Genomic DNA, 21,853 nt, shown 5'->3' on the forward strand with positions numbered 1-21,853 from the left:
TTGCCTCTTCCTCGCAGCAGTCTGTCGTTTACAGCCGTACTTCCCCAAAGTGGTGTCCTCCAGGACGGGTCCCAGGAGCCCGCAGCCAAACTAAAGAGCTGTTAGATTGGACTCTGTTAGGAACACAGCACAGGGGAGGAGAGCCTCTTCTCATTCATCAACTTCTCCCCCTCTAATGTTAATAAAAGACAGCTAAAGTTTCTTAAGCTCTTCGGCATGCAGACCTTTTTGTTGTAAAGGGAAAAGGCAATAAAAAATCAACGTGCACAGTGGAGGAACATTTAGTCATAATAACACACAAGCTTTAAAAAAAAACTCAGCTTTTAACTTGTCCTCTGTTATGGAAGCCCTGAGAGGACACGCACCAAGCTGCAACCTCGGCTGTTGAAATATGAAGCTAATGCGAAAGTGAAAAATCCTGCAGTTCATCGAGTGTCCACTAGAGGCTGGCTGCAGAAGCACAGGAAGTCACATACACACCCATTGAAAAAAAAACCCTGTTTTTACTGCAGACTTTAACATACTTACAGCCCGGTTCAAGAAAACAAAATAGGTCTGATTAGTTATTGAGCTATGTTATCCATAGCTGACATGATTGACAGATGGGCGCAGTGTAACGGTTTGTCTGGAGGCTTAAAACCCGCCTCAGCTCCAGCTCTCAGCCTGTCGTTAAGTTGACTGAAAGTTAGGCTGAGACAGCATTTCCAGCATGGCGGCTGCTGCTGATGAACCTCTAGCGCCCCCTGCAGGAACAGACGGCTGACGTCACTCAGGCTTCAAACATTCATATTTACAGTCTATCACACCTATTGCACACATACATTTTACTCCAATTTCCCTTGATAACGAGTACATTTCAATTGTTTTCTCGAGGATAACAAGTTAATTTCTTGAGACCTAAAAAATATATATATATAAATATATATATACATATAAATATATATATATATTTTATAAGGCTTAAAACTTCTCATTTTTTAATGCAATACTAAGAAACGCTCTTCTGGATCACAGGGATGTTATTCAAAAATAACGAGTCTTAAAGATGATTCTTTTATAAAGACTCTGTCAGTAAAAATCCTCTTAAAGTCACAGTGCCTTTTTTTATGTTGCCGTTCTGCAGATGATCAAATGGATAAATTGGCAGCCATGCTGACTTCCTCCATCAAACCCGGCGTGATTCACAGATCCTCCATCTGATCATCTCGTCTCACTCTTCCAAAAGTTTCCAATTTATGGCGTCTATGAAGCCGTTCATACGAGAGCATCTTGGGAAAAAGAGAATAACTCAGTGAGGCATTATCCTGTGAATACAAGTAGAAGGCATGATGGCTGCTGTTTAATTGCAGTGGTTCGTTCAGGGAGATAAGTGAAGCGTTTTGACATGTTGCAGGTTTAAATCAATACAAAGATGCAAATGGATGCACATTCAAATTCAACTGGTGCTGCGTACAAAACAAGTTTACCAGCTGTGAAATTTTCCTCAGATTGCATCAGAAATGGGCACTGAACTCCGTTAAATAAACAAGCTTTTTGTGGAGGTTGTGTGCATGTGTCGCTTTGCAAACAGACACGACAAAGCATGAACTGGACAAAGCTACTTCATATTCAAGTTTGCCCAAACCGAGAACTGAAAGAAAAAAAATCACCATGACATCTCTTAACATTGGATTCATAACACTCGGTAACCAGCAGGATTGAACTCAAATGATTCTGAAGTAAGATTTGCACACACAAGGCGGGACTAAGGTGTTAATTCAACGCTGAAAATGAAAGGTTAAACAATGAAGATTTTAAGTTTTACTGGAAACTCTTTTTGCAAAAACCTGCAGAATAAAAGTCAGTGAGTTCAAGTTTTCCTCAAATCAAAATAGGATAAAAGTATTCTTACAGTTTGAGAGAGGATGTTCCTGAGCAATAAGCATCTCTTTTAATTTGATTACTCTTGAGACCCTCAGTGCTTAGTGCTTTCTCTTCTGTGTTTTGCAGTCATGCGGAGGAACCCCTTCATGGTGGACGGCTGCTGCAGGAAAGGATCCCGCAACGCCCTGCAGGAGCTCTACAACCCCACACAGGTAGGAAGCCAACTGCTCTCTATGAAACGTTCTGTCTCCGGCTCTTAAAGGCAAGGGTTGGTCATTTTGAAAAACTAGCACGGTTTTGAAAGTAGCATTCCCCTCAGTGCTCCGTCTGCACCCGCCCCCTCCACTCTGTGCTCCCTCAAAAGCCACGCCCCCTCACTTACATGCACGAGCGCCGTTGGTCCAGAGAGTGAGCTGGTGCACGCGAGAGGCAGAGAGTGAGCAGGGAGACAGGGAGGCGTGTGATTGGTTCATCAGATTGGTACCTCGTGGCAGACATTGGTTGAAGTTTTTACAGGCTTACAACTGCTACAGATGACGGATTTATTTGTTCCTTTTTTCAGAGCACATGAGTTATTAATTTCTGTCAGGACCTAAAGACAATGTCAACCAGAATCTTAAAAAGTGGATCTGGAGGAAATTACCAACCCTGCCTTTAACACTCATCTTTGTTTGCTTCTCTTCTTTGCAAAAACAGACCCAACAAAACCAAACCGAGGCTTCGGTTCAGCGGTATTTTCTTGAAACTTGTTTTTAGCCTCTTCAGTTTTTATAGCTCTTCAACGTGCATTGTTGCTCAGTCTTTGCTTACTTTGACGTGCGTCAAAACCAGTATGTCAAGCCCGAGGTGACAGGACCAACTCAGCTGCCCTCTTTAAACTTCCAGACAGAATTAGCTTAATGGCCGTCCATCTTCCTTCAGGTCGTCTGGGAACTTTACAGTCTGAAGGCGACGGAGCCATTGTCAAGTGTTTCAGGAATCAGATCAGACAACAAGGCACAGAAATAAGGACAGAGGACTAACATTTCCCCTTGCTCAAGGACAGAGAGGAAAGAAAGCTAATGTTTACTCTGAGCAGGTTGTCTTCCTCGCTTGTCTCTATGAGTAGCAGCACTATTATTTCCCTGTCGGTGTCTGTTCCAGCCTGTGAAGAATCTTTTGTTTTCACCACTTAGATACAAAGAGCTTCAGAGGATGAGAACTTGACACCTGCCATAAGTACATGATTGCCAGCATGAAATTAAACCATATTAAAGGCTGCAGTTTTAATGGGTTTCGCTGCTTCATGCGGCCGTTTACAGCGTGGGCGGTGAAGAGGTAGAAAGGAGACGTGATGAAGATGCAGGACAGCTAATGTTAGCGGTTATTATTCAATCTGAGCAAGCCAAGATTAGAAAGGAAAAGGCTCCGATAATATCACCCCAAATGTGAAGGAAAATGTGTCCAATCCTCTTTTACCAGAATGATTTCATTGATTTAATCTTTATAAATTCTATCTGTGGTTTTGCTCAATTTACTACAAGCCTTTAGTTTTTTTTTTTTACGCTCATCGCTGCTGACCACTTTCCAAAGCACATGATGCATTTCAGGATGATTCCCAAAGCTTGCAGGCAGCCGTTAATTTTAGGGCTAAAAAGAGCCTTTTTGGCAGCCAAAATCAGTGCAAGTGGCTGCCAAAGAGTATTGCATTCATAAGCGATATTGTACGGAAATTAGATTTGGAAGACAAAGAGCAAATGTTGGAGAAAGGAGAGTGCTTACTCAGGCGGTGCAAGCCTTGAAGACCCGCTCGTGTGGATTTGTTTTTGGCTTGTTTTGAAGTTTTTCTAGTTGTTGTTATTCATTGTTTTATTCAAACTTAAGTCGTCATAGCTCTGATTTAAATGGTTATCAAAGTGATTACTGAAGCCGTCACTGACACTTTAGAATTCAGAGGTCCAAATCAAGCGCGAGTAATCGGACAGATTTAGAGCGATCTAACAGATTTCAGAGTGTGGACAGTAAGCCGGCCAGGCCCGGTTCTACGAGGGTGCAAAAATGAGAATATATGACTTCATATTAATGCTATGAGTAGTTTGACTGAATCCCAATATGAACTAAAGAGCGGAGAAGAACCTACTGGAGAACAGGAAACATAATGCAGCAGGTTCATTAGAGCACGGAGATCGTAGCGGTCGCGTGCAGGCGGTCTATGGTCGTGCAGCGATCGCAGGGAATAAACGTCACCTGTGTTCTCGCAGCAGCTCACTTGGATTTTCTGCAGAAAAAAAAAATACCAGGAGGCTGGCCGGAGAAAGTCCAGATAAAGTCAGAGTGAACAATTCAGCTGTTTGCATTCAGACTTGCAGCTCATCCTCAAAACTTCCTGAGTTTTTCAGGAGTTCAACCGACACATTAGGAGAGACACAGACGTTATTATCTTCACAGCAGTGCTCTTTCCGAGCTCCTTAACTCTCCGGTGTTGTTGTCCTCTTTTTCTCGTTCCAAAGTTTTACAAATTCATTACAACCAGCAAGACCGACTAAATGCTCCAACTTTATGCTTTTCCTGCTGCGAGCGAGCCAACATTTTAATAAACTGTTTGAAAAATGATCCTCTTTGGCGTAGACTTCCGAGTGTCCTTGAACGCGTCGTTGCAGAGGGGGGTTTTTTGCAACACCTCCTGCTTGCAATGATAATGTTGTTCTGGGAAAAAAAAAAAAAAAAGAAAAGAAAAGAAAGCAGAGCAACTTAATATTCACTGTGATGGATTACCAATCTTAAGCAAGTGAAGTGAAACCAACGGGAGCCTTGAAGGTAGCAAATCAATTCAGCAGCCAACTTCATGCTCCAAAACAAGGCTTGGCAAGCATAAACAGTGCTTAGGTTGTGGGCTATATCATGCAGAACCTTCTTCTTCTTTGGTTGTTGTGGAGGGAGGCTTGTTTAATGGTTTTTGCAGAAGCTTTCTCCAGGTTTTGTGTGTTGTCTCTGGTCTATCAGTAGTGTGCTGAATGGAGCAGAGGCAGCGGGACACAGCTGGAGGCGATGCTATCACGGTGACGGATTGGATCGTTTCTGCTCCTCTTCTGTTCTCCCGTCACTGTCCTCCTCGCTCTCTATCACCACCTGTCTGCCTGTCCTCTCTCCTCGGCAGCTAAACCCTCACCATGTCTCCTTCCTCCTCACACCTCCAGCTGTCTTTTAATCCCTCTGCTCCGCCTCGTCTCCTCCTCGCACTCCCTTTCTTTCGTCCTCCTTTCCTCCATTTACCACCCCGCACCTTTTTAAAACGCACACCGTGGAGCCTTAAGTGGTTTTCTGGCCGGCTAAGATTAGCTCAGGTGCACGTGGACACGGCCGTGGGTTAATTTTCCGTGGAGGATTTTTCCACACGTTCTCACTCATGTGAAGCCCCATTGATATATTTCTGTATGCACAGCGGGCTGTTTCTGCTGCTAGAGTAAACTGAAGCAGGGTGCTCGGGGTCAGTGGTCAGGTGAGAACTGATGCTGTGTGTGTGTGTGTGTGTGTGTGTGTGTGTGTGTGTGTGTGTGTGTGTGTGTGTGTGTGTGTGTGTGTGTGTGTGTGTGTGTGTGTGTGTGTGTGTGTGTGTGTGTGTGTGTGTGTGTGTGTGTGTGTGTGTGTGTGTGGCTCTGTCCTTGTGAGGAGCAGTTTGAATTGTACACCTTCAGAGGGAGGACATTTTTGGCATTCTTCGTTTTACTCGGTCAATTTTAGTTTCTAACTTTCAGTTTGTAGTTCAAACTAAAAGGTGTGCAGTGTACAAGTTTAAGAAACACATTTTGGAGAATACTGTCGGTTTGGTAAGAAATGCAAAACTACAAAAAAAAAATGGAATATATGCCTGAAAGATGCATTAGGCCCCTTCACAATGGACAAAAATTGAAACTAAGGCAAAGCTGCTCCCACTAAGCTTTTGGAATACTGAACAAATAATTGCTGTCCGTCCAAAACTGTTTAATTTAAAAAGTGTAAGAGGAAGTGTGTAACTGCTATCTTGACCTACAGAGTCATATTCTGAAGCCTGTAAGGATGCTGACTAAGCTGCTGTAGATTTCCTGGTTTTTAAAAACTCACCCTGACTCTTCTTTTCCCCTCTCCGTTTAAGACATGTTTCATGACATTAACACATGTTCTGTGGCTTTCTCATGAATATAAACCTCAGATTGAATAAATCTGGAGAAGAAATCATAACTCGAGTCTTCAATTGAAGGCTTAACTTCCAGCCGCTGTGGCCCTGAAGGTAACTCACAGAGATCCTGGTCTGTGGTATTTTTAGCCTGCGGTGTGTTTGCACATTACATTTACTGAGCTCTGCGTCCTTGGGGCAGACGCCGGCTTCATTAATCAGATTTATAAAATCAGAATGAGTTGATTAGCCACATGTAATAAAAACCTCCAGAGGGAGCGATTTCATGCGGCCACACACACGCACACACTCGATCAGATATGATCCAAGTGCGGAGCAGGGCGCTGGTTTCCTGACAGTGATAATCTTTCCTCCTCATGGAAACGTTGGTTCTTCCTCTCGGTAATCACAGGCCGGCGCACAGAGGCATGCACACGCCGTTATTACAGAAGCAGAGCTCTCGGTTAAACTCTGATTCAGAGATCAGAGCTGCAGCTGCTCGTGCACACCGATCATTTGTGCAAAATGGTGCAACAGGAGGGAATGAGTCACCGCTAACACCGGCACTAATGGAGGGTCATTGCGATGGGAGTGCGTCTGTGTGTTGTTGTTGTTGTTGTTGTTTTGTTTTGGAGGATCTGATGATCTTAAAAAAGAAAAGAGAGCAGGTGAAAACCCTCCAAAATAAAAGCTTTGGATGTTTTTGATTTGTGTTGAAGTTTCCACTTGAGATCAAATTTAAATGACCAAATACATGTGTGCTTTTAGGTTAAAAAAAATGTTTTGTTTGACTCGTTCTTTTAATCTGAAGCAGCTTCATTTGATTCAGTTTTATCTACTGAGATCACATTTTGGGAGCCTGGATCTGGAGAGCAAACCTTTGGAAATCTCCTTAATTTCAGTCACCATATCAACAGGAAATACGTTGTTTTGTTACTAAGCTGCATCTCCTGGACGAGCCTAAACTCCCCAAAATCCTGTCATGACCTCCATGATTTCATGAACACACGACCTCTTCTTCTCTCTTACCCTCCTCTTCTTCTCTCTCCTCCTCCTCTGCAGTAGAAGAAATCCCAGGTTGTGCATCCAAAAAGTTAATTCTTTCCCGACTATTATTTCGGTTGCCTAGTAACTTGCACAAAAGATGGACTTGATTTGCACGATAGAAACCTAAAGCAAAACATAATCAACAAAGTATCTGATCATAAACCCTCGTAGCAATCAATTTTAAAGCTCCACTAAGACGGTGAGTGCTTAACTTGGAAGGAGCGGGTCGTCAGACTGTGTGACATGATGAGAGTCTTTACAATGACTTCAATGTAATGAAACCGTTTTAGAGCGTTTTCAGCAGGAAGTGGCCTACTGGAGAAAAAGTGCAGCGCCCAGCGCCGTTTTTTGTGTAGCCGCTCCAAACTTTCAAGGCGAATAACTTGGCCGGTTACGTCAACAACTTTTCAGAAAAGTTGTTGACCCGCCCTCTTTTTCAAATGTATGATATTCCCCCGTAGTTTTGCCGCCTACAGATCGTATCTTGTACCCACATCCTCTTTGCTACGTGTCTTATTAGGTAAAAGACGATCTCAAAGGACAAACTTTCCTTTTCACAGTTTGCATCTTGACTGATTGTTTCTGACTGCAGAAACAGCCTCTGTGTTTTGCATTTACTACAGCCAAAACTGTACTTGAACACAGCATGAAATTTTGTTTTGTTTAAAACATTACGTGCACATTTAAGGGACAAAATCACAAAACAATCCAAGTCAAACAATTGAAACAATCGATCCAAACAGGAGCTTTAACACCTATAGCTCCTCATCTACAGGATTGTTTCACACGTTAATACCACGTCTGTCTAAAACATGTTTCAAGACCGTGCTTATTCTGCTCGTTCATTGTTCTGTAGCGGATGAAAAAACACATAACAAGGTTAAAACCTGACTCTTTAAAGAATCCGTCCTTATGCACGTCTCTCAGAAGGAAATGAAGCCTTGAGAATCAGTCTGCCTTCAAAGAGCCATCACTTCCATCGCAAATGTCCCTCCATCCTGTCGACTTCCCCTCGGGGAGTCCTTCAGGAGCCATCCGTCGTCCTCTCTCTGCACTCCTTCATCCATGATCTCATTCTCTCAGTCATCTCACAGAAGTCCTGATCATCAGGACAGAAAGGTAGAGTGATGTGCGAATCAAGAGACGCTCTCACTTCATACTTAACTCAAGTTTCCCTCTTCTTTTGTCCTCTAACTTTTTATTTTATTTGTTTGTAAAAGTTGTATATTTTAACCGTTTGAAAGCCCTTCTTCAATGTAAAAAGATATGGTATTTCTTTTAAAGGTCACATATTATCCTCTTCTTCAACCAGTTTAAATAAGTCTCAGAGCTCCTCAAAACATGTGTGTGAAGTTTCTTGTTCTAAATCCACTCTGATCCTGGATTTGATCATGTCTATAAACCCCTCTGTTTCTGACCTGCTCAGAACAGGCTGTTTCTGTGTCTGTACCTTTAAATGTAAATGAGCTGTGTCTGACCACGCCCCCTCTCTGGAAGGGCTTGGGTGGCTCTGGCTTTCTCGCTCCATGTCCTATTGTTTACGGTGAGAAGGCAGACTCAGAGGGCAGAACAAACACCTAGCTGTGGGAGTGTCACCCACCTGGGGGAGGGGTTACTGCCCTTTGTGATGTCATGAAGGGAAAATCTCCAAACGGCCTGTTTGAGCACACATTTTCTGAAAAGTGGAGCAGGGAAAAGATGGAGAGGATGGACTTTTCTCATCAATGAGGGGTTTGTAGACAGACTAGGGACACATACTAGAGTTAGAGAAACATGGTGAAGGGGATTTAACAGAATGTGTGAACTTTAAAGATCACCTAATTTGATGATGTCTTGCTTTTGATGTGAATCCCTCTGGATGCTTTGATTGATTTAGCGCACCTTTCCGTTAAATACTTTTCAGCCTTTTGGTGAAAAATATAAAAATATGGATTTGGCGTTCCAGCATTGACCTGAAGAAGATCAAAGTCGGATTGAAATGTTGTGAGAATAAAGTAAACATTTCGTTTTTTGTACTGCCTTCACTGTTCACATGAAGATTATTTCCATCCAAGAGATGCAAAAGTTGAAAGACAAAAAAACCTGAAAAAACTCAACATAAGATGCCAAGTCATCCGTCTTGTTTGGAGCCAACAGTTCTACTTGAAAATGACCTAAAGTAAACGCGCTGATCACTCTGAATCCATCTCTCTGTGAAAAGTTTGACATAAGTGAAGGTTGAGAAGCGTCTGCATGAGTCTGTGCCACCTGATAATACCTGTCTGGATTGTTGCACCAGCTGCAGACATCCTGCTAACCCCCTGCCAGCCCTTCACTTTGTGTGTGTGTGTATATGTGTGTGTGTGTGTTTTCTCACGCCTCCCCCCTCCCGCCCCTCCCTTCAATTGCCACCCTGGGCCAGATTATGCAGGAACACAGCAGCAGACACTGGCATGCACTTGAAAGACACAACGCACCTTTCACCCACAGCAAAGCCGCCGGAGCAGCTGTCTGAGTGTTTCTCTGCTGTAAAAGCATCAGAGCAGTGTGGGGACGTGTGTGTGTGTGTGTGTGTGTGTGTGTGTGTGTGTGTGTGTGTGTGTGTGTGTGTGGGAAGCTGGATAAGTCACTCTGGGTTTTAAAGACAAAGGGATTCAGAGGAGGAGGCTTTATTCTTTGTGTCTCTGTCCATCTCTGGAGGCTGTGCTGAAGAAAGGAGGTGAAAGGAGAGACAGACGGATTTAGAGGAGATGAACGCTCCGTTATTTATTTTTTTATTTTTTTGACTCTCAGAGAACATAAACTGTCGAGAGAAGAGACAGAAAAGTGGTGAGGGGAACAAAGGACATGCAGAAACCAGATTTTGAAAGTTCCTCATGATCAAAAAGGAAAATTGCTAGATGATAATAAAAAAAGCTTGTTGCTTTTTTCAGATCTTCAAATAGTGACACTGTGAGATGGAACAGAACGTACGGGGTTCAGATACATGTCATCCCCATCGTCCTCTCAGAAAGGCACATTGTTCCTCAACAAGCACTCACTTCAAAAACTTTGGTTTTCATAAAAAGCCCCAGTCGGTGTCTCTGGATAAGAAGGGGAAGAAACTACTGTTTGGTTTATAGAGTATCATGTTGGAGTCACGGCTTAGGTATATTAGCCATCTTGGACGTTTTTTAGAGCCAGAGGTCATCGTAACTGCACTTGATTATTTTAGTTTTGTCTTTTGTTTGTAGAGCTGTTTTCACAGATGCACAAATATCTAGATAATTTCGGGAGGACTGCTCCGGAGATTTCTCCGACCCGGCTCCTCACAGCGGGAGATTATGCCCCGTCATTCTCTTCCTATTGGCTTGTACTGAAATCCCCTGATAATATCCTGCTGTGTTCTCACATCAGCAAACTCGGACTTACTGCGGAAAAAATACTAGGAGGCTGGAGGAGAAACTCCGGGTGAAGTCTGAACAAAAAAATGTGGATGTTTGCGTTCACATAGACAGCTCCTCCTGGAAATATCCAGAGTTTTTCAGGAGATTTCTGCAAGTGTGAAAGCACTATGTGTTACTTTTTCTACCCTCATGAGAAGTAACTAATCATTATTATTATTTTAAGAAGGTCCGGCTGGAGTCAGCAAACTCTGAGGATGTTTTCACACTTAAAACTGTAAGCATTACAGGCCAATTCAAAGTTGCAGACTCAAACAATTTACAGAGAAGCATTTCCAAAATTCTTTTCCCATATATTCTGTAAGACATGAAACATGATTAAAAAATAGGTTCTGGAAACTTTGGAATTCCCCTTTAAAGGGACCAAGCTGGGAACATTTCAGATTAAAGATTAAAAACTTAGAGCACAGTTGGCGTGTGATTTTTTATTTATTTTTTCCCTTCACCTCCTTCTCACTTTCTTTTTTTTCTCCGGCTGCTTCCTCCTCCCTCGGGGCTGAAGCACGGCGTGCAGAGAGAGGAAGAGGGTGAGACGCTTAAGAGAGGAAAAAGAGAAACTTTGATGGCTCTGAGGGAAAGTCAGAGCAGTTTGTCATTATCTTGTCTCTGCTGCTATAATTATACCCACACGTTTCTCTTTCAGATACACTGACGCACACACACACAGACACACGCACACACACACACACACACACACACACACACACACACACACACACACACACTGGTAGCACACAAACACACAAATTATACGGTCCTCAGATGTTCGGCTGCACAAAAACACACGTCACATACATACAGATAGTCAACCTATGTTATTAGGGAGTTTGCAGCTGCAGCATAAAAGGCGTTTCTTCTTCTCTTTCGTCCTGTCGTAGCTCAATTTGAACCTGACGCACAGGCGGTGTAAACGTACATCACAGGTTTTATGGTGTGTTTAAAGGTGGGCTAACTTTCCCCTGAAAACATGCAGGTCTCTGATCGCAGGTGACTAATGCAGGCTTAAACAGCTGTCATGAATCCTGCAGATTTACCCTGAAGTGACAAACACAGGGCAAATTGACCTCCGTTTATTCTGTGTTTACTTGTGTGTGAGGGGTTCAAGAGTGAGCATCTCTTCCTCTGTCGTGCTCTATCTCACACTCAAAGCAGGTCACTGATGACGGAGTTTATACTGTGAGTTTACTTACCGCTGAATGAGATGACGTAGTTTCTACACAATCCAAGAGATGAGCTGAGGTCCACTTCTGGAGCGACGGCGCTCGTGCATGTAAGTGAGGGGGCGTGGCCTTTGAGGGTGTAGACGTAGCACTGAGGGAATGCTGCTTTCATAATCATGCTAGTTTTTGAAAATTACCAACCCTGCCTTTAAGTTTATCATAGATTTATTCACTGTTTTTGTCCGTCTGTGTGGAACTGATCTGTTCATAGTTGTGTTGAGCTGAGCGGTGGGAAGAGTTGAAACGGACGCACAAGCCGAGGGCCTGAAGTACCCCGGCTAGCGCGATCCGTCCGCAGGTTGCAGAGTTCTGCAGGCGTTTGTCTCCCTTCACTTCACTTCACACACAGAGACTGAATCATGCGCTCAGTTTAAGAGGCGTGATGTCATTCAGATGCATCGAGGTGCTCACTGGAGCGGTCTCCAATAAAAAAAAAAACGAGTGTAGACGCGAGCTGAGAGTGAGCGAGTCGGCTTCATGTCACGACAGGATCACTTGTAGGACCTGCTCGCGATGCAACATGTCCTCACAGAGCAGCCGTGTTTATGTTCAGATAAGTTATTCAAAGGTTTTTGTGTCTTACCCTTTGGATTTCTAACACGTTCTCATCCTCGGTTGTCAAATGTTGTCAAAGTTATCAAGCAGCTGCACAAGGTAACATCTGTTTAACATCTGTTTTCTTTCTAAGACATGCTTTATGTTACACAGGCTGTTTGGTTAAGGTGAAACTCCAACTTAACTTTAGAGAATGCACCATAGATTTATTCTTCTTTATGATAGTTCTTGTTCTTTGATTCATTCTGCAGCCCAGAAAAGTTGACTTTAAGTGTAAATGAGCTGTGTCTGACCACGCCCCCTCTCTGGAAGGGCTTGGGTGTCTCTGTGCATTCTCGCTCCATGTCCTATTGTTTACAGTGAGAAGGCAGACTCAGAGGGCAGAACAAAACACCTAGCTGTGGGAGTGTCACCCACCTGGGGGAGGGGTTACTGCCCCTTGTGATGTCATGAAGGGATAATCTCCAAACGGCCTGTTTGAGCACACATTTTCTGAAAAGTGGAGCAGGGAAAAGATGGAGAGGATGGACTTTTCTCATCATTGGGGGGTTTGTAGACAGACTAGAGATATATTAGTATTAGAGAAGGACTTGGCACAACATGTGACCTTTATTATACTTTTTTCTTCAAACTGTGCATGTCACCTCTGCTGCCATGGTTAAATTAGATATACTGCGATATAATTATGTTAAATTCAGCTTCATGATATGCAGGTTTTAGATGTGATGGTGGGGTCAAGGTGAGGAAAGATGGAACTTTATTGTTCTGTGTTGAATCCTTTTTTCTCTCTGAGCCATCCTCCGGCCTTCGAATATAAAACAGCCCATATCTGTGGCATTCATCCGAACGGCTTCAAGGACCAGAGCTATACAGGTTGTCATTGCAGCAACACATAAACGCTGCAGTGCGGCGACAAATACGGAGGGTTCTTTATTCCAGAGACCTCCAACTTTATAAAAGTGCAATCATAAATCTCTTCAAGCTGACGTTACCGCTCACTCTGACTCAACCGGGGTGCTTCTTTAAAAAGACAAGGTTAAAGGGATTGTTGGTGAATATCATCATCAAGTGAGTCCTGTTAATTTCACACTTTTTTCCGAGCGTCACTTTTTTTTTCCTCCTGGCTCGTATCCCTGTCAGGGTGGAAAACTCTCAGTTAGACCATCAGCGCACAGTAAAAAAAAAACTCTCCATTAAAACCTCTGCTAGTGAAACGTTACTGCCTCGCGGTCTGTTAACTGCTCCTTTAGGTGAGCGAAGGCGTCAGAGTTTCACTGCAGCTTTTACAGACCACCATCGCCGAAGGGTCCGCACTAATCTGACCTCAGCTGTGAGGAAAATACGGAGGTTTAGCAAATTCTGATATTTATTAATATCCGCATTTAACCGCTGCTGAGAACCCTGCAGCAAATAGCATCACATTGAGTGTGTGTATTTATGTGTTTGTTTGGGCTCATCTGTCCCAACAGGGAAGCCCGGTGCTTTTAGCCCCCGACACACACACACACACACACACTGTCCATTCAGTGGCTCCCTGCAGTGCCCTTACACAACACCAGCACAGAAATCATGAATCAGTAGATTTACGGCTTTAACGATGGCTTCTTCTGCTGCTTTCAAACAAAGTTTCTGCAGATGTCTTCAGGTTAGAAAAGTAACTTTTGATCATGAGCTCGCTGGTTTCAGTCCCGGCAGATTGTTGCAACAGTACGTAATAGTTAAACTTATAGAAGTAGTAGTAGTTTAAAAGTGCTTTCTGAGTGAAACTTTAACTGAGTTTCAGCAGAGAGCTAAGTTCTAACCTAAAGTTTAAAGCTCCCTGAACAGGGGTTGAGTCATTACAGAAACATTAGAGAGGAACAGAGGGGTTTATTGTGCTGAAAGACATAAACTGCAAAGTTAACTTTCTTCAGTCAGTGATGTTCCTGTCGGTCCTTTGTGGAGCCTTTATGTCTCTGTAACAGTGGATGAAGCCTCCACATTTAAAAGGTAAGGCCAATCCCACAGTTTCTCTAAAGGCAAGCAGGGTTATCCCCCCTGTAGGGTCTTGGGTTGGGAACCAGAGGGTCACCAGTTCAAGTCCTGGTGTTGACCAAGCGGAGGAAGTTGGTCTGGTGGCTGGGGTGACTTTGCCCTTACTGTGTGAAACTATGCAGCAGTACGTCCAAAATATCAAACATGTCAGATAATAAACTGTGACCACTGCACGACTGACATGATCAGGCTGAAATTCAAGCTGCAGTGAAACTCTGACGCCTCCGCTCACCTGAAGGAGTCAGTTCACAGACCGTGAAGCTGTAACGTTTCACTAGCAGAGGTTTTAATGGAGGGTTTTAACTGGGCCATGATGGTCTAACTGAGAGTTTTCCACCCTGACAGGGATACGAGCCTGGAGGGAAAAAAATGTGACACTCGGAAAAATGTGTGAAATTAGCATGGCTCACTTGATGATGACAAAATCAGTCTGAATCGGCCTGAAATCCTCCAGTGTACAACGGCTTAAGCCAGCTGACCAAACTGATAACAAAGCCTTTGACTACCCCTCGTTTCTCTCAAGATCCACCTCCTTCAAACACGGTTCATTAGACACCCAGAATAGAATCATTTGGAATAGAAAAAGTTGAACAAACATTTCTGTTTCATATTTCTGAGAAGGTAGTTGCTGCTTGAAGGCCTCGATCAGAAACTCGTCATGTTTTTTTACATGTCTTTAGACACTTTTTTATCCAAACGTTTAACATAAACAATAATATTTCCTGCAGTTGCATTTATTTGACTCTGAGGACCTTTGAGCTCGCTCAAGCAGACGTCTGTGGTTGTACTCGGATTTTTCCAGGTATGAACGTGTGGAGCTGCATGAATATGAAGCAGCACTTTTCCAGGAAGAGAGGAAGCATGTGTTCGTGTGTTTCAGTCGTTTCCCGGGATAAATACAGGTAAAGAAACATTTCCTCGTGTCGCGAGGTGGTCAGCTGACGAGTCCTCTTCTTCTGCTGGTCTGACTTCTCCTGAATGACATTGTGGAAAGTTCCTCGGTGGAAAGGATGAAGCGCCTCGTAAACTGTCAGCATTGTTCAGGTTTTTACCGAAGAGCCTCGCCTTGTTGCCTTTTAGAGCCTTAGGTGAAGCTTTATGCACTTGTTTGGTACAGTCGTGGCACACTGGCAGCTTTATTCCTGCAGCTTCATGAATGCCAGTCTGTGAGCGGAGAGGGTCAGAGAGACAGAGTGCCTTCAGTGTGCTCAGTGTGTGTGTGTGCGATGTGTGTGAGAAAGAGAGGTGCTTTGATGAACCCTATTGATCTTTGTTAAGATGACTTCACAGCGAGCAAGAAGAGAGAGAAGCTGCAGACGAGCCTCACAGATGGATCGTTTTTTTTAAAGAGACCGAAGGGGGGGGGGAGAAGAAAAGCAGAGAAAGCATCAAACTAAAACGGGAAGAGTTCCTGCTGCAGCACTTTACTTTCACTTTATGCTCTCCGTACGTCAGGAGCATAAATCCACCGACTTTTCCTAGACAGTCGTAGCCTGTTTCCAAATATTTTTACATCTTCCAGAGACAGAAAGATGTAAATACTGGAGAAGCTGCACCAGAATAACCTCACTGAATATAAATAGGGAATTAATTGGGGGGAATGTGTAGACAGTATTGACTGCTGCAGACTTTAAATTGCAGTAGGAAGCAGTTTTTACTTCTTCGAGGAAAAATATGTCCCTCGCTTTCTCCTCTACACAAAGTGCTCTGGAGCGCTGCAGAATCCCAGAGCTGGAGATCACGATGCATTAGCATCTAATTTTCTCCCCAACTGTATTAACAGCATCTTTAAGAAAGCTGGTTCAGTATATAAGGTTATTTAGAGGTATTCATATGTAGTTTTATCTCGATATGAACTGTTTCTGTGCAGAGATTTCACCGTGTTGAGATGAACCTTTCAGAGGAGCCTCAAGTCAATATTTGCTGTTTGGCCCTGAACTGGACAAATTTAAATATCGACCTACACCGTGTATAGACGTGAATAAAAAAACACTTTAAGAAGTGAAGTTGAAGGTCCGATGCAGACCTGGCTAAACACTGAAGCTTCAGTGTCCACCACATGGCGACCTGACTCTTGAGAGGAGGGGGCGGGGGGGAGACAGCTCTCTACAATGTTTAGAATTTGGACTGCAGTACCCATTTTAAACACTAGGTGTCATAGTGACATATTGCTCCTTTAATATTTCACTTTGAGCTTGCAAGTTCCTTCACTGCAAAAAAAACAAAATTGACCAATTTATTTGTGCATTTTCTTCGACAGTAATCTCTCATTAAATTTTTTTTTTTTTTTACATTTCTTACATTTCTTTGTAGGTATCTTACTGTAACTTAACGGTGATGAACGCTGGTTGAAGGGGCCCCTCTGTGAATTCTTGCCCAGGGCCCCCAACAGACTCTAGAACCACCACTGTACATAACAGCAATCCAGACAGGTTAATGTTTGAAGGCTTTGACACTAACTAACGTTTTTTCAGTTAAATTCACATTGTTCTTGTTTCCTTATCACATGTTGTAGTGTATTGTTTGTATCTTTATGTGTACATATTTTGTTGATGTTTTTTTGTTGTTTTTGCGTATGTTGGGAAGTCATTTGGTGATTCTGCCTCCACAGTCTCACCTGTGAGCTCAATCAGCTCCTGCTCAGGTGTTCCTCATTATCAGTGATTTAAGTGGCTGATTGTGTGCTGAGGACGCGAACTGCCTTGTTTTGTTTTTTAACTTTTTGAAAATCCGTTTGACTAAACATGAGGAAGCATTCATCTGATAGTGAGCGAACTTTATCAGATATTTGGCCAATCTGGGAATAAATTCCATACCAAGAAATTTCTTCACAAATGTCTTCATAAAGGTTTCTTATAACACATATATTTAACACAGCATGGTGAGTGTTAACATACAATAGGATGCATCCAAACCATACTGCACAAAACCCGGAAGTTAGTATCCATGCTGAAATGTTCAGTCTACTGAGGCGAACCCAGAAAATGTCCACGAGGGTTCAGTCTACTGAAAAGTCTGCACTGCATACTGAACTGTGGCTTTTCAGAAAGGGCCAGAGTCTGGCTCTGCCTCTCTGAACCAGCAGCCATCTTTAACTCTTTACATGCAATTCAGGCCTCACTTTTACTTGTTACATCTTCAAATAAGATGTTTATCTGTAATTAGCAGGTGAATTACTTCTGCTCAGTGTAAAGACACATTTTTCCCCTCAAAATAAGACGAGTACACTTGGTAAGATTTGAGTTTTTGCACTGTCCACAAACTTGTAAAAGTTAAAACAACAACTTAAAGTCACTTTAAACTAAGTGATCTTGAAGCGTCTGAGCTCCTTGCAGGGTGCAGGGAGTTCCTTCCTTCCATCAGACCTTTCCTTAATCTCCTCCATGCCTCCTTCCTCGTTTCTTTCTTTGCAAGCATCAGCAGATTTGAAGGCAGCAACTCATTTCCAGCCGTCACATCCACACGACGCCGCGCTGATTCTCAGATCATTTGTCAAACTCCCAACATCCCTCAGTGACAGCGATGCAGGTGTGACGAGGAAATTAAGACTTGAGAATGAGATATGCGATCTCTACGCTGCCCCGTCGTACGTTTCTGACACGTTTTGCGCAGTGACAAAAAAACAACGCTGCTATGCGCTCGCCTTCAACTCCCACTGGCATCTGAAGATTAAAAAAGTAGAGATTTTCTTATTAGCATACACAATACTGATAATGACTTTTCGAGGGAGATTAGGTTTAAATGTATGCAGAAAGATTTTGTGTGCTTTCTTCCTCCCTTTGAGTTTCTCTCTCTCAGTTCTCTTGGGCGAGTTTGCCACAGAGATTGGATTCAGCGGCTAACAGAGAATGCTAATTCTCCCATACCCCTCCTACAGAGATGAAAATACTTCTATATGCTGTGATGCTGAGTGATACTCCATAAAAGTCAGCTGCACGGGGGAATCTGCTGACTGAGGGCTTGAGGCCCTCCTGGGAACTTTACCAATCGGAAGAGATCAAACTAAATCGACCATGTCATGTGATGCTACTTATACAGCTGTGGTTTTTACGCCGCACTCGTCTCGTCCAAAGGGGATTAAAGGGGTTATTGTGCGAGAAAGTATGCAAGTAATGGTTTCCTCCGTCCCGTGGGAACACTCTGACATGGCCAGAGGTCAGCGATCTCCATCACCGCTTCCTCTCAGCCTGTATCGACATCTCGCCCCCACCCCCCTTCATCCCCCCCTCTGCTTTTACTTCCTCTCATCCGAACGCCTTTCATGGAAACTGCACAAGAGACCGACTGATCTGCCTGAAGAGGAGATAAAATGGCAGAAAGTAATCCTGCGGAAAAGAAGCGAGATAAGGAGAGGAACACTGAGGCAGAGCTGCAGATGACAAGATTCCCTCCCTTGTCTCTTTCCTCCGATGTTAATTACAGCGTTTGTCCTCCTCTGGGATGCGACGCTGCACGCTCGCTGCGACATTCGTGTGAATCATGGCTTGATGTCTGAGAGCGGATGAAAAAAAAAGAAAAAAAGAGATTTTCGTCAACAAAAAGCTGCTACTCGCTGTGTGCTGTTACGCCTTAGAGGCCTTTGATGTGTCAGCGTTAGCATGGAGAGGGAGGAGCAGCGAGCACAAAGAGAGGAGAGGTGGGAGGGAGGCGAAGTGAGGCCTTCTTTCAGAGCAGAGTCGCTCATAATCCATCGTGTCTTGTCGAATTATACTTGACGGAAATCGGTTTGAAGGAAAGTTTGATACAACAGGGAAACAGGTTGTGGAAAAAAAAAAAGGAGAATATTGTTAGAAAAAGTGGGTGAAAGTAGAAGTAGCAACAAGCAGAGAGGAAGGTTCAGATTCAGGTTAAGTTCTTTGTACCCAAAGGTGGTGTTGTAGTCAAGACCATACTAACCGAGACCAAGACGTACCCGAGACCAGAGTGATCAGATACCGAGACCAAGACAAGACCAAGACGTACCCGAGACCAGAGTGATCAGATACCGAGACCAAGACAAGACCAAGACGTACCCGAGACCAGAGGGCTCAGAGACCAAGATAAGACCAAGACATTAAGGAATCAAGACCAAGTAAAGACCAAGACTAAGGCAGGACGAGACTGAGACAAGACCAAGACCAAAAATGTCACTCAAAAATCATCAACTTATGTGCAGGGGGCGTGTCACTCACTTATACCGTAACAACGGGAAGGTTGCGGCTGTAACCGGCGGATAAAACTACAAATAAATGTATGTGGAAAAATATACTGAGACCTTCAAAAAGTTTTCTACAGATTAAGACAACTTTTCAAGTACTACAACACTACCCGTAGGTAAAAGTCACATATACTTCACAAAGCACCGACAATGCAAAGTGAAACTGCATGGTATTTAAAGGCAATAGTGCAGAAGTGCATAAAGTGTGCAGATTCAGATCCTAAAATCAGGAAATGCGTCCAAAGAAATGAAGAAATTTATAGTTTTTAAGCAAAAGTGAGCTTCATTTTTTTTTAGACAATCTCAGGAATTTTGTATTTCTATTGTGCAGGAACAGGATATTAAATTGTGGATAAATTATATTAGACTACGTTGTGATTGACAAGTCACTACCTGTGCTTCCTGTCAATCATAGTAGAGGCTCACTATTAGAAACATCATGCAGAGATTTTGGGTTTCTGCAGGGTGAGGCACATCCAAAACTACTGTCTTTTTCACCCAGACTTTACCTGGATTTCTTTCCTGCCAGCTTCTTAGTAAAATATGTGTATATATATATATATATATATATATATATATATGTCAGGATGATGTGATGTGTGAATGCAGCAGGTACTCTTCCAGCTTCTTTCTTCCTAACCACATCAATGTTTTATATAGTAACAACAGAGAACCTGTATGTTTGATCTGATTCCTCACATGACCGTCTGACGAGGCTGAAGTATGAAGCGTGACTTTCACAGCCATCATTCAGAAACACCTCTGAGGTTAAAGGTCATGTGTTTACCATGACATCTCCCTCACTCTCACTGCTTCTGTATGTTGTCATCAGATAAAAAAAAAAAGGTATGAACGATCGGTTTTCTTCCGTGTTCTTGCAGCGAGCTGTGCACATGATGAATCGCCCACTTGGTTATAGATTGACTTCAAAGAAAACGACATACAAGCCTCTTTAGTCACGCTGTCTTGGCATTCAGTCCTCGATGGTGGTGGTCCCGGAGTTATTTTTGGTCCTCCAGGTCTCCCGCCCTCTCAGCTGAGGACGCTGTGGAGCTGAAAGGACACACTTGTTGTGAGCGGTAAAGATGCAGCCCACAGTACAATCAATTAAGATTCCTCCAGGAGAGCGGGGAACTGCCCTGGAGAGGAATTCAGACCCTGAGGAAAAATAATCAAGAGGCACATGAAAAAACATTCCTGCCCTTCAGATGCAAAGGCTTCCCCCCCCCCCCCCCGCCTTAGACTCTTTTAATTCATCCCCAGCCGCCGTCTTTCCCTCCTGCTGCGGCCCACTTCATCACCAGCGTCACGGTGAATATGAAATATAGCTCGGATGAATGATTGCTGTCCGGATCTGTGCATATTGAACACTCTCAATATCTGTAATATCCTCCAGTATCATTATATTCCCTTCATACCCGCGGTCTAATCTCTCTCATACACTGCGGAGCGACTCAGATAGGAGGAAAAGATAGAGTCAATAAAGAGATGAGAGTGATAATAAAGGCTGAGATTAATAACACGTCTCATTATCTGTCTGCCTGCCTCTCTCTCTCTCTCTCTTCATCTGTTTCTCTGCTTTGGTTCAGTTTCATTTATTCAAGATAGTTTTATTGGCACAGTTGGATTTAAGTTGGCTGCACGGTGGTGCAGTGGTTAGCGCTGTCGCCACACAGCGAGGAGGTTCCTGGTTTGAATACCGGTCTGACAGAAGTCTCTCTGTGTGGAGTTTGCATGTTCTCCTCGTACATGCGTTGATTCTCTCCCGGTACTCCGGCCTCCTCCAACAGTCAGAAGACGTGCTCGTTAGGTTAACTGGTGACTCTAAATTGCCCGTAGGTGTGAATGTGAGTGTGGCTGGTTGTCTGTGATTGGCTGGCGAACATTCCAGGGTGTAACCCCGCCTCTGACCCAATGACAGCTGGGATCGACTCCAGACTTCCCGACCCTGAACTGGAAAAGCATTATAGATAATGGATTTGAGAATGGATGGAAACATGTATTGCTCAAGGTGCAAAGACAACAAAAACTTAGTCAATGAGGTTTAAAAGTGTTACCTGTAAGACTGGAAATGTGAAGACACTGTAATTCTTAAATAAAGACTCAAACTAAGTAGGCTACCAAAGCAGCTAGTCTGCCATGTTTTCCATATGATGATGTTCACAGTGTAAAGTGGACGATGTGAGTTTTCTGTTGGTTTGATTTTTTGAGGGAGCAAGACTGGTGGCGTTGCACGTCTGTTTTACACTCAGAGAATAGTTGGAGCAGCAGCAGGACAGGCTGAGAAAACTGCAAAAATAACCACATACATCAAAACAAATTTGATAGAAGCCAAGACGGGATTGCATCGCTGGAAAGCGTGCAGCAGGCTAATGCAGCTCCT

The 21,853-nt window shown here is 43.4% G+C and overlaps 1 protein-coding gene across 2 annotated transcripts in view; it reads left to right on the top strand.

The window, feature by feature from the left end:
- chst11 (carbohydrate (chondroitin 4) sulfotransferase 11) overlaps positions 1–21,853 on the top strand; it is a 95,654-nt gene that overhangs the window by 64,988 nt on the left and 8,813 nt on the right. For both annotated transcript variants that reach the window (XM_061029726.1, XM_061029725.1), the window contains exon 2: positions 1,990–2,075. In XM_061029726.1, the coding sequence (XP_060885709.1) occupies positions 1,990–2,075 (86 nt within the window). The remainder of the gene's footprint in view (positions 1–1,989; positions 2,076–21,853) is intronic.

This window comes from Labrus mixtus, chromosome 22, assembly GCF_963584025.1.
Source record: "Labrus mixtus chromosome 22, fLabMix1.1, whole genome shotgun sequence".
In the NCBI taxonomy this organism is placed as follows: Eukaryota; Metazoa; Chordata; class Actinopteri; order Labriformes; family Labridae; genus Labrus; species Labrus mixtus.